The 12,233-nt window shown below is 45.5% G+C and overlaps 1 protein-coding gene across 1 annotated transcript in view; it reads right to left on the bottom strand.

Moving 5' to 3' along the window:
- adamts17 (ADAM metallopeptidase with thrombospondin type 1 motif, 17) overlaps positions 1-12,233 on the bottom strand; it is a gene marked incomplete in the record, with an annotated part of 108,412 nt that overhangs the window by 54,356 nt on the left and 41,823 nt on the right. The window contains 2 exon segments of the mRNA XM_005945713.3: positions 2,902-3,007; positions 7,568-7,611. Coding sequence (XP_005945775.2) covers positions 2,902-3,007; positions 7,568-7,611 — 150 coding nt within the window.

Genomic DNA, 12,233 nt, shown 5'->3' with positions numbered 1-12,233 from the left:
CACACACACACACACACACACACACACACACACACACACACACACACAAGAGAATTCTCTTTAGTGTGTCTGGATGAATCATGAATCTGTGCGTGCACTTATGTAACACCATTGCCCTGTTGTGCATGTTCATAGACTGCACTGAGGTACAGTGTGTGCCAGCTCATTATTTTTCCCCAAAAATGGAAGAGAGCTGCTGACTGAAAACAGTAATGACTTCTGTGGTACTTAGAACAGCCACAAAGCTTCTTTAAGCTTTTATACATGATTCCCAGGTGAATGTGGTGTCAGCTTTCTGTCACTGTGCTGTCAGTCAGTTCATGTGCACGTGTATAGTTACAGCAGGATGCTTATTTTAGTTTCAATGAACCAATACCCGAGCAGAATTGTCAGAATCCTTGAATCACAGTCCGACGAGCTGGTGTGGCAATAATCTTCCGCTCCAGCTAATTAATCAACCAACAACCCAGACAGAGTTTTAATTCATTTGGAAACCTAAAAATGACAGCCTCAACACAGAAGTTTATCTATATTAGACTCAAATGGCTTCTCTCAAAATGTAAAAGAACCCATAACTTTAATCTCACTGTAGATCTTGTTCTGACATATGACACAGAAACTGAACATTTAACAGCATTTCCTGAAAAGCATCTTTTGTCTGATCATTTCCTAATTTCCTTTAAATTTACAATAATGGATTATACAGCAGCAGTTTTCATCACAGTAGATAGCAGTCTTTCAGAAAGTGCTGTAATTACATCTCAGGATAAAATTCATCCACTCTTATCTTCTTTAATGGCTTGTGTCTACACAGTATAGAGCAGCAGTATGAGCTCTACTCCCACATAGGCTAATCATCTTGTTGACAATTTTACATCTTCACTGTGTTGACTGTAGATTCTGTAACTCCTCCAGAAAAGAAAGCCTCAAATCAGAAGTAGTTAATTTCCTTGCGTAGCATTCAAACGTGCACCTTAAAGCAGAAAGCTGTAGCCATGCTGATGGAAAGAAGAAATGGCACTTCAGTCATTTAGAGGATCATCATTTAGCCTGGAAAGTCAGTTTGCTGCTTTATAAAAAAAAAAAGCCCTCCTAAAACATTATTATTCATCACTGATTAAAGAAAATAAGAACCCCAGATTTGTCTTCAGCTCTGTAGCCACGCTGACAAAAAGTCAGAGCTCTGTTGAGCCAACCATCCCTTTAAAGTCAACTCATGGTAGCTTCATTAATTTCTTCAGAAATAAAATTTTAACCATTAGGGGGAAAATTACTCATAGCAATCCCATAGATGTAATGTTACAACTACTTTAAATTGATATTCATTTAGACTCTTTTTCTCCAATAGATCTTTCTGAGTTAACTTCAGTAATTACTTCATCCAAACTATCAGCGTGTTTTTTTAGATCCTATTCCTACAAGACTGCTGAAATACATCCCACCATTCACTGATACCATCCATCCATCTATCCATTTTCTTCCACTTCTCCAGGGTCCACCCTTCTCCCCAGCTACCTCCTGTAGCTTATTTGTCCCGCCGAGGAGTTCCCGGGCCAATCAAGAAATATCTCTTCAGCATTCTGGGTCTTCCCCAGAGTCTATTCACTTTGGGACATACTTGGAACACCTCACCCAGTTGGCACACAGGAAGCATTCTTTTAGATGCCTCCAGCACCTCGACTCGCCCCGTTTGCTGTGGAGGAGTAGAGGCTCTACTCTGCAATCCTCCCAGATGGCTGACGTACTCACCCTATCTCTAAGGGAGAGGCCCTTCAGAGAAAGCTCCTTTCCACCATTTGTACACACATTCTCTTTCGATCCCTACCCAAAGCTTGTGACCATAGGTGAGAGTAGTGATGTAGATCGACCAGTAAATTGAGAGCTTCGCTTTTACAATGAGCTCTTGTTTCACGACAGCAGACAGTTACAGCATTCGCATCATTGCAGCCGCCACACCAATTCGTCTGTCGATCTCTCGCTACCCTCTCCCCTCACTTGTGAACAAGACCCCGAGATTCTTTAACTCCTTCACTTGGGGCAGCAACTTGTCCCTGTGCCGGAGTGGGCACTCCACCCTTTTACAGCTGTGGAGCTTTGCTTCAGACGTGGAGCTGCTGATTCTCATTTCTGCTGCAAACCACTCCAGTGGGCCACCGCCTGATGAAGCCAACAGAACTACACTGTTTGTGAAAGGCAGAGACGAGACTAAAAATTACGAACAGAGTCAGTGACCCACGGCAGCATTGGCGGAGTCCAACACCCACCGGAAAGAAGTCCAACTTGCAGCTCTTGCAATGGTTGTATATGAACCAAATAGCGTGCTCTGGCCACCTTGCTGTGTAGGGTGAGTCAGCCCACATTGGGATGTCTAGTTTGCGTCTCCAGGGCTCATGGGTGCACGTAGGCCAATTGGACGGGGTGGGGCACCCAGTTGAGGACGTGACCATTGCTGGGTGTGGGAGAAATTGAAGAACGCTACACTTCCCACATACTGTAGCTTAAAAATATGCATTGTGCATGATTTTAATTGTTATGCATACATTTAACAATTGTGTCTGAAATGGTGGAGTTGGTTTATTTAGTGAAAAGATGGTGGACCAATTCCCAGCTCTTACAGTCCCTGTGTATCTTATGTGCATCTTGGGCAAGATATCAAACCTAGACTTTCCCCCAATGCATCCACTGGAGCGTGAGTATGTAGGAGAGTGTTAGATAAAAGACCTTAGGTATGAGATAGAGAAAGAGATGAGGGGCGTCAAACTTAATACTTGTATAGAAAAGTGTCATAGAAGTGCAATAGAAGTATTAATCCATTTATGATTTACAGCATTTTTAAAAGATAATGCAGGATAATAACAGGATATATTGATTACAATACAATTGTTTAAAACTTGAACCTACTTGTGTCCCAGCTCATGAGCAATAGTGAAAGCCAAATTGAGACCATTGTCCTCAGCTAACACACACTTCTTCTTCGCACTGCAGACACCACCCAGATAAGCAATACCTGTAATACAGTTGGGTAAAATGACAATGAGTTTTATGAGTTACACTTATGATTGTGTTTTAATGTTTGACAGTGTTTGAGCAGTTAGTATAGTTAATATAATAGTTAGTATAATGAAGTTTAAAAGGTCATAAAGCAGTGTTTTACCTAAAACAGCTTACTGTGGATCAGTTTTTCTGTCTCGTCAGTTCAGTAGCTTAGTAAAAGGTAACTTTGTACCCATTTATTTAATGCAACACAGCAATCTGTGTTAGACGTGTCTGTCACAGGTCCCTGTTTAATTGATGCCATAGCATGATCATATTCATTCACCGTGACACGTTCAGAATTCAAAGAATGCACTACAAATCTAAGACTAAAAGATGTGAAAAGATCTGTCATATCCCCTGACTGCCGAAATTGGTTACATGGAAATGGAATAATAGGGCGTTACTCATTTCACAGCATTGCCATAAGATAAGATAAGATAAGATAAGATAAGATAAGATAAGATAAGATAAGATAAACCTTTATTAGTCCCACATGTGGGAAATTTGTTTTGGTCACGACAGAGAGTGGACAGTACCAAGTTAAGAGCACCAAAAGTTAAGAAAAAAACAATAGAATAGAATGAGATCAAATAGAATAACATACTATACAGACTAGAATAAAATACTATGTTGCCTCAGAAAAATTGCACTTGGTAATATTGCACATCAGGGAGACAGGACTAGGCTACCGTGGTGTACTGGATGTGTGTGTGTCTGTCTGCATGTGTGTGGTCATCTTTGTCTTTGTTGTGGAGTCTCACAGCAGTGGGGAGGAAAGACCTGTGGAATCTTTCCGTCTCACACCGTGGGTGCTGCAGCTACTGAAGGAGCTGCTCAGTGCTGTCAGTCTCCTGCATGGGGTGGGAGATGTTGTCCAACAGGGATGACAGCTTAGCCACCGTTCTCCTGTCACTCACCACCTCCACTGGGTCCAAAGGGCATCCTAGAACAGAGCTGGGCCTGCGGATCAGCCTGTTCAGTGTCTTCCTGTCCCCAGCAGAGATGCTGCCACCCCAGCAGACCACACCGTAAAAGATGGCTGAGGCCACCACAGAGTCATAGAAGGTCTTCAGGAGTGGGCCCTCCACTCCAAAAGAGCAAAACAGCCTGCTCTGTCCTTTTCTGTAAAGAGCATCTGAATTGTGACTCCAGTTTATTGTTCAGATGAACACCAAGGTACCTGTAGCTGTCCACAGCTTCATGTCCATGCCTTGGATGTTCAGTGGTTTCATTGGAGGATGTTTGTTCCTGCGAAAGTCTACAACCAGCTCCTTTGTTTTTCTAGTGTTGAACATGATGCTCACAGTGCTCCCAGCGGTCTCCAGGTGAGAGAACAATGTAGGAGGTGAATGATGGCATCATCCACTCCAGTGCCAGGATGGTAGGCAAGCTGAAGTGGGTCCAGTGATGAGCTCACCAGGGGCTGAAGCTGAACCAGGACAAGCAACTCCAGGGTCTTCATCAGGTGGGATGTCAGAGCCTCTGGCCTGTAGCTGCAGAGGTCCTACAACTACAGGCCGGAGTCCAAGCCTGCAGAGGTCCTTGGGACGTGGGGTCTTTGGCACTGGTACCACACAAGAGGTTTTTCAGAGCTGTGGAACTCTCCATAAGCTTCAGACTGAAGTTGAAGATGTGCTCAAAGACCCCACACAGTTGATTTGCGCAGGACCTGACAACCCTTGAGCTGATGGTATCTGGTGCCTTATTGGCTCCTTAGTTCCCTCCTAACCTGGATGGCTGACAGAGACAGGCTGGAGCCGTGTGTTGGATGTGTACTGGATGCTGTGGTTGGGGGTGGGGAGTAGTGAGCAGGTTGAGTGGAGGAGATGTGAAGTGTCTGAGGTGTCAGAGGTGTAACAGCAGGAGTTTGAGTTGGTGTGTCTGCAGCCGATGTTGAAGACTGCATCAAACCTGTTGGTTTGATTCAAGGTTCAAGGTTCTTTATTTGTCACATGCATAGTTATACAAGTATTGCACACAGTGAAATGTAACCTGACACGCTCCTCGACATGTGCAAAAACTGGGGGGGGTGTAGAGGAAGAACAATATATATATACATATTCAAAGCTGGTTTTCCTTCTTCTGCCTTTAGCTCTCCTTCCCATTCCCGATCAGTCCTTTCAGATCTCTCTGCACCCTTTTCACCCCCTTTCTTGTCTCCAGATTTGAAGGCCCTCCACTTCTGCTTGAAGACAGCTTTTATTTCTGGGGTAATCCAAGGTTTGTTGTTGGACAAGCACCGCACGGTCCTGGAGGGCACGGTGTTATCCACACAGAAGTTAACGTAGCCCGTAACGCAGGTCACATGTTGTTGGCGCTCCAGAAGACCCTGGTGGTATGTGTCCTCTATTGATGGGAAGCCTGCTCCTGTGATGTACTGATTAAATGATTAAATCACTGTATACACATTCCTTCTGTCAGTAAAGTCTTCCAGCAACCTAATAGTAATGCACATAAGGCCAAAAAATGAAGAACCCAAACATTCTAAAAAATGGCCTGCATTTGTATAGCGCTTTTCTAGTCCCTAAGGACCCAAAAGCGCTTCACACTACATTCAGTCATTCACACACACACACACATTCACACACTCACACACATTGTGAAGCCCACAGACAAAGACCTGTGATCCACAGTGCTGTTAAATAAATATATCAGTGATATATTTTGACTGGGGTCTGATCAAACAGTGATGTGATGGCTCCCAGAGCTGGCAGCACAGTGAGCCAAACAGACTCATCAGGCTTCTGGGCTGACCACACTGTACTTCCCACCAGCAGCTTATCATGGTTGATAGGAGTCAGCATGGGCACTCTGACTGTTCTGCAGCTATGCAGACACATATGCAACAAACAAAGTGTTGCAAATACTTTGTATTCTCACATCTTTCTATCAGAACCAGCATCAATTTTGGGGCAATCTGAGCTGTAATAGCTTGCCTGTTTGATTGGACCACACAGACCAGCTTTCACTGCATGCATACATCAGTGAACCTGGGCTGGCCGTGACCCTGTCACTGGTTCACCATTGTTCCTTCCTCCGACTGTTTGACAGATATATCTATTAACACCCATAAGAGCTGCAGTTTTGAAAACCTTGACCTACTCATCTAGCTATTACAATTTGACTATCGTCAGACTTGCTTAAATCCTTGCTTGATTCATGTGTGCTCATTTTTCGTGCTTCTGTTAGCTGGGTCCCTCATAGATCCCACCCACTAACAGGTGCTATGTCCATCAGATATTCTTTTTTTTTTTCAATTCACCTGTCAGTGGTCTTAATGTTATGCCTTATATCAATATATAATCTATAATCAAACCATTTTAATAAATTTATTTTTTTATTTTTAAAATATTACAGAACGGAATAGGACTGGGGGGGAGGAGAGGGAAACACGTAGACAAGAGAAGTTGGGAATAACCTCAAGAGAAGCAGAAGGAAAGAAAAACAGAGGGGAAGAGGATCGGGGAGAAAAGACACTAAAAATCTTCTAGATCACCTGTTGGAAAAAAAAAAAGAAAGGAACAAGCAAAAAGAGAACAACACAGTAGGGAACCCACAGCAATAACCTAGATAAGCACAAGTAACAATAAATAATAAATACTGAATGCTACTGAGCGCAGATTAGACCGAAAATGCATGATATGCTTAGAGGCAGCAACCAAGGAAGACAGTGTGCACACCTGTATGCACACAGGTAGATATATATTCTATTTTCTAACTTTGTAATATATTCTGTTATTTAATTTATTTCTGTTACTGTTCTTATTATTGGAGCAATTAATTTCTTAATTAATAAAGTATTCTGATTCTGAAAAAGAGTTTTAACAGTGTTTTGTATGCTTAGTTTTTGAGATCCAGTATCAGAGAAATATTAATACTCAACTCAAAATGTTTTGTCTTGCCATGAAGACAACTGTCAGAATTGTTGTCATGTCTTCTTATTGAAGAAGACATGACGATCACATTTTACAGTATACTCGTTCTGGTCAGACTTTTCAGTCACTCAAAAGTCTGTGAGCCTGATCTTTGCTTGCCAGTCATATTAGCAATAATGATGACATAAACTGTGCAACTGAAATTGTAAAATGAGATCTTTTGCATACGGGACACTTGTTCTTGTATGAAGAGACTAAAGCAGGGAGGCTTGTTTTTTCTGGTAAAGTGAAATTAATGATTATAAAGAACTCAGTGTGAGGTTTGGGGTCCTACAGTTTACTATTCTCTATCATTACATGTTCCTTCAACAGAAATAATCAACGTGACAGAAGCACAAAGAAATCTTCCACATTCATCACGATGTATTACAGAGATTTTTATAGTTGAGGAAAACATGAAAATAAATGGCTCAATTTTATCAAATGTTTAATGATCTCATTTTTTTGCATTCAATGGACTTTTGAAGTTTACAGCATGAGGGAAAAGGAAATGCAGGTGGCAGGGTTTCTTGCAGCTGAACCTTTGGGTTCTGTGATTATAGTGAGGGTTCAAGTATGTCTTATGTCAGCTGAGTGAGTGAGTGAGTGGTACTCACCCACAGTATCACATGGCTCATCTTTGTGAACACAGAAATCTGTTCTGAAAGAAGAAAAGAAAGAATTTGCAACACTGATTTACTGAGATTAGTTAAAACATTAAAGTAGAGTACATTTACACTTAATATGGATTGTGCTAGAAAAATAATATGTCACGGTCCAGCGGCAGACCGTATGGAGCGTGAGTGGAGGACCCAAATGCTTGAACAAAAGGCGAGCCTTTATTGGGATAATACAAGAGAAACATAAATACAAGGCAAGATCCATGGGGGGTGAAACTAAAACTAAACATAAACTGGAAAAAAATAAATAACTGACAAGCTGTGATGAGACTGTGAAACTGGGAAACAACTATGAACCTATAAAACTATGACAATAACTATGACAACTATGACAAGAGGTACATGACTAGACGAGAAGAACAGACATCCTTACAAAGACTGAATGACCACACAGAGACTAAAGACACACAGGAGGTAATTAGGGGAAGTGGAAACACACACGCTCCTCCTTGAATCGCTACCTTATCGTGGTGGAGGGGTTTGTGTGTCCCAGGGATCCCAGGGGCTATGCTGTCTGGGGGCTTTTGCCCCCTGGTAGGGTCTCCCATGGCAAATTGGTCCTGGGGGGGGGCTGGAAGGTGCTCCACCTGGAGACTCTGTTGTCCTGCTGGGAGACTTCAATGCTCACGTGGGTAACGACAGCGAGACCTGGAGGGGCGTGATTGGGAGGAACGGCCTCCCTGATCTGAACCCGAGCGGTGTTTTGTTATTGGACTTCTGTGCTAATCACAGTTTGGCCATAACGAACACCCTGTTCGAACATAAGAGTGTTCATAAGTGCACGTGGCACCAGGATGCTCTAGGCCGTAGGTCGATGATCGATTTTGTAATCGTATCACCAGACCTGCGACCATATGTTCTGGACACTCGGGTAAAGAGAGGGGCTGAGCTGTCAACTGATCACCACCTGGTGGTGAGTTGGATCAGGTGGCGGGGGAGGACGCTGGACAGACCTGGTGCACCTAAACGCGTAGTGAGGGTGTGCTGGGAACGTCTAGCAGAGGCCCCAGTCCGCGAGATCTTCAACGCACACCTCCGGCAGAGCTTCAACAGCATTCCGAGGGAGACTGGGGACATTGAGTCCGAATGGACCATGTTCAGCGTCTCCATTGCCGAAGCTGCTGCATTGAGCTGCGGCCGCAAGGTGGTTGGTGCCTGCCGTGGTGGTAATCCCCGAACCAAATGGTGGACACCAGAGGTGAAGGGAGCCACCAGGCTGAAGAAGGAGTCCTATCGGGCTTGGTTAGCCTGTGGGACTCCGGAGGCAGCCGACAGGTATCGACAGGCCAAGCGGAATGCGGCTCGGGCAGTGGCTGAAGCAAAAACTCGGGTGTGGGAGGAGTTCGGAGAGGCCATGGAAAAAGACTTTCGGACTGCCTCGAAGAGATTCTGGCAAACCGTCAGGCGTCTCAGGAGGGGAAAGCGGTGCTCTACCTGCACTGTGTATAGTGCTGGCGGAGCGCTGCTGACGTCGACTGAGAAAATTGTCAGGCGGTGGAAGGAATACTTCGAGGACCTCCTTAATCCCACTGACACGTCTTCCGAGGAGGAAGCAGAGTCTGGGGATGAGGGGAATGACCCGCCAATTTCCGGGGGCGAGGTCACTGAGGCAGTTAAACAACTCCTTGGTGGCAGAGCCCCTGGTGTTGATGAGGTGCCCCGAGTTCCTGAAGGCTCTGGACGTTGTAGGGCTGTCCTGGTTGACACGCCTCTGCAATGTTGCGTGGAGATCAGGGGCAGTACCTGTGGACTGGCAGACCGGGGTGGTGGTCCCCATCTTTAAGAAGGGGGACCGGAGGGTGTGTTCCAACTACAGGGGGATCACACTCCTCAGCCTCCCTGGGAAAGTCTATGCCAGGGTGCTGGAAAGGAGAGTTCGTCCGTTAGTCGAACCTCGGATACAGGAGGAACAATGCGGTTTTCGTCCTGGTCGCGGAACACTGGACCAGCTCTTTATCCTCTCGCAGGATACTTGAGGGTGCATGGGAGTTTGCCCAACCAGTCTACATGTGTTTTGTGGACTTGGAGAAGGCATTCGACCGTGTCCCTCGGGGTGTCCTGTGGGAGGTGTTGCGGGAGTATGGGGTGTCTGGCCCATTGCTACGGGCCATTCGATCCCTATACAACCGTTGCAAGAGCTTGGTTCGCATTGCCGGCAATAAGTCGGACTCGTTCCCGGTGGGTGATGGGCTCCGCCAGGGCTGCCCTTTGTCTCCGGTTCTGTTCATAATTTTTATGGACAGGATTTCTAGGCAGCCAAGTGGCGGAGGGCTTTCGACTTTGGTGGCCTCAGAATCTCATCTCTGTTTTTGCGATGATGTGGTTCTGTTGGCTTCATCGGGTGAGGGCCTCCAGCTCGCACTGGAACGGTTCGCAGCCGAGTGTGAAGCAGCGGGAATGAGGATCAGCACCTCCAAATCTGAGGCCATGGTTCTCAGCCGGAAAAGGGTGGAGTGCCCACTCCGGGTCGGGGATGAGTTCCTGCCCCAAGTGGAGGAGTTCAAGTATCTCGGGGTCTTGTTCGCGAGTGATGGGAGAAGGGAGCCGGAGATCGACAGACGGATTGGGGCTGCAGCTGCAGTAATGCGGACGCTGCACCGGTCCGTCGTGGTGAAGAGGGAGCTGAGTGTAAAAGCGAAGCTCTCAATTTACCGGTCGATCTACGTCCCTACCCTCACCTATGGCCACGAGCTGTGGGTAGTGACCGAAAGAACGAGATCGCGGATACAAGCGGCAGAAATGAGCTTCCTCCGAAGGGTGGCTGGCCTCTCCCTTAGAGATAGGGTGAGAAGTTCGGCCATCCGGGAGGGGCTCAGAGTAGAGCAGCTGCTGCTCCACATCGAAAGGAGCCAGCTGAGGTGGTTCGGGCATCTGACAAGGATGCCCCCTGGGCGCCTCCTGGGTGAGGTGTTCCAGGCATGTCCCACCGGGAGGAGGCCCCGGGGCAGACCCAGGACACGCTGGAGAGATTATATCTCTCGGCTGGCCTGGGAACGCCTTGGTGTTCCCCTGGATAAGCTGGAGGAGGTGGCTGGGGAGAGGGAGGTCTGGGCCTCTTTGCTTAGGCTGCTGCCCCCGCGACCCGGCCTCGGATAAAGCGGATGAAGATGGATGGAAACACACGAACGTCATGACACCCACAGGGAAAGTGAAACTAAAACAATGAACATATCATCACAAGACCTCTACAAAACAACACAGGAAACGCTGAGAGACGTAGACATGGCACCGGCTTGACAACATGAAACCACACACACAGAAGACATGAACAGACTTATACCAGGGGATATGAAGAGACTCATAACTAAGGAGACATGACAGGACCTAAACCAGACAACAACTCAAGGCAGTTAATAATAACGCTAAGACATAAATAATCCCAAAATACAAAATAACTCAACTAAACCCTTAACTTAAAACTCGCACATGAATTAAACACAATATAAACATAAGAAAACAATACAAAATAACACAAAACAATATATCCGATTGGGTTTAAATGAATCTAAATGATTGAAGCCACCTCATAAGATGTGTGTTGTTAAAAATTTTTGCAGCAAATGCAAGTTGCTCTTCTGGACTTCACGATAAAGGGAAAACAATAAAGCAGTGAAAGCTAACCAACTTTGGTGCTAGCAGTATAGACCAGTAAGCTAACAAATTATACTAAGGAAGAGAAAGAGAGAAGCCAAATAGGTAGATTAGGACAAGATAAGCAAATGGGCCCATCACACTCTGGACACAACCTGTTACAACTCCTCCCCTATGGTAGGCACAGAGTACACCAAAACAACCAGACACCTGTACAGCTCCTTGCTACAGACCATCACTCTGGTGATGACTCCACGACACCTGCTAGTGAATTACAGTGTGCCATATGTACTCCTAAAAAGCTGATTCTGTTCACCTGGACGTAGCATATTCAGTGGGAGAAACATTTCATCAAATACTTCTTCAGTCTCGGCTAAATGCAGGTTTCCCCAACATTATAAACAGTATATTTGCATAATAACTAAGAGGGCTATGAGGTCGTTTTCTTGATCATTAATTGTCATCACCATTGATCAATAGCCACTGATCAAAGATCACTGATCAATGGCCATGAGTGACTTGACTCCCTGCTCAAACCAGCATTCCTCCCTTTCAAGTATGTGTACATCATAATGGAAAGAGTGGCCACTGGCCTGTAAGTGTAAATATATATGTTTTTAAATTCCCCTCTTGCCCCTGTGGGCAGTCGATCCCTCAAGCTCGGGTTCTACACCAGAGGCCTGGGAGCTCGAGGCTCCTGCACAGCATCTTTGCTGTTCCTAGGATAGCTTGGGGGTTGTTGAGTGCTCTTATTACCACTGGGACCACTGTTACCCTCACCCTTCACATCTTCTCGAGTTCTTGGTACTTCCTCAGCTTCTTCCTGATGTTACTGTCATTCAGTATAGCCACATCTTTCACTATGGCTGTCTTCTTCTGCTTGCCCACCAATACTAGGTCTGGTTGGTTAGCCATCACCAGTTTGTCTATCTGTATCTGAAAGCCCCACACCATCTTAGCGCCGTCATTCTTGACCACCCAGGAATCCCATTTTGACCTCGGGACTTCAGGG

The sequence above is a fragment of the Haplochromis burtoni genome, unplaced genomic scaffold, assembly GCF_018398535.1.
Source record: "Haplochromis burtoni strain Fernald_Lab_line unplaced genomic scaffold, NCSU_Asbu1 Contig_450, whole genome shotgun sequence".
Classification (NCBI taxonomy): domain Eukaryota; kingdom Metazoa; phylum Chordata; class Actinopteri; order Cichliformes; family Cichlidae; genus Haplochromis; species Haplochromis burtoni.
The sequence above is the reverse complement of the archived record's forward strand: the minus strand, read 5'-3'. Positions and strand labels throughout refer to the sequence as shown.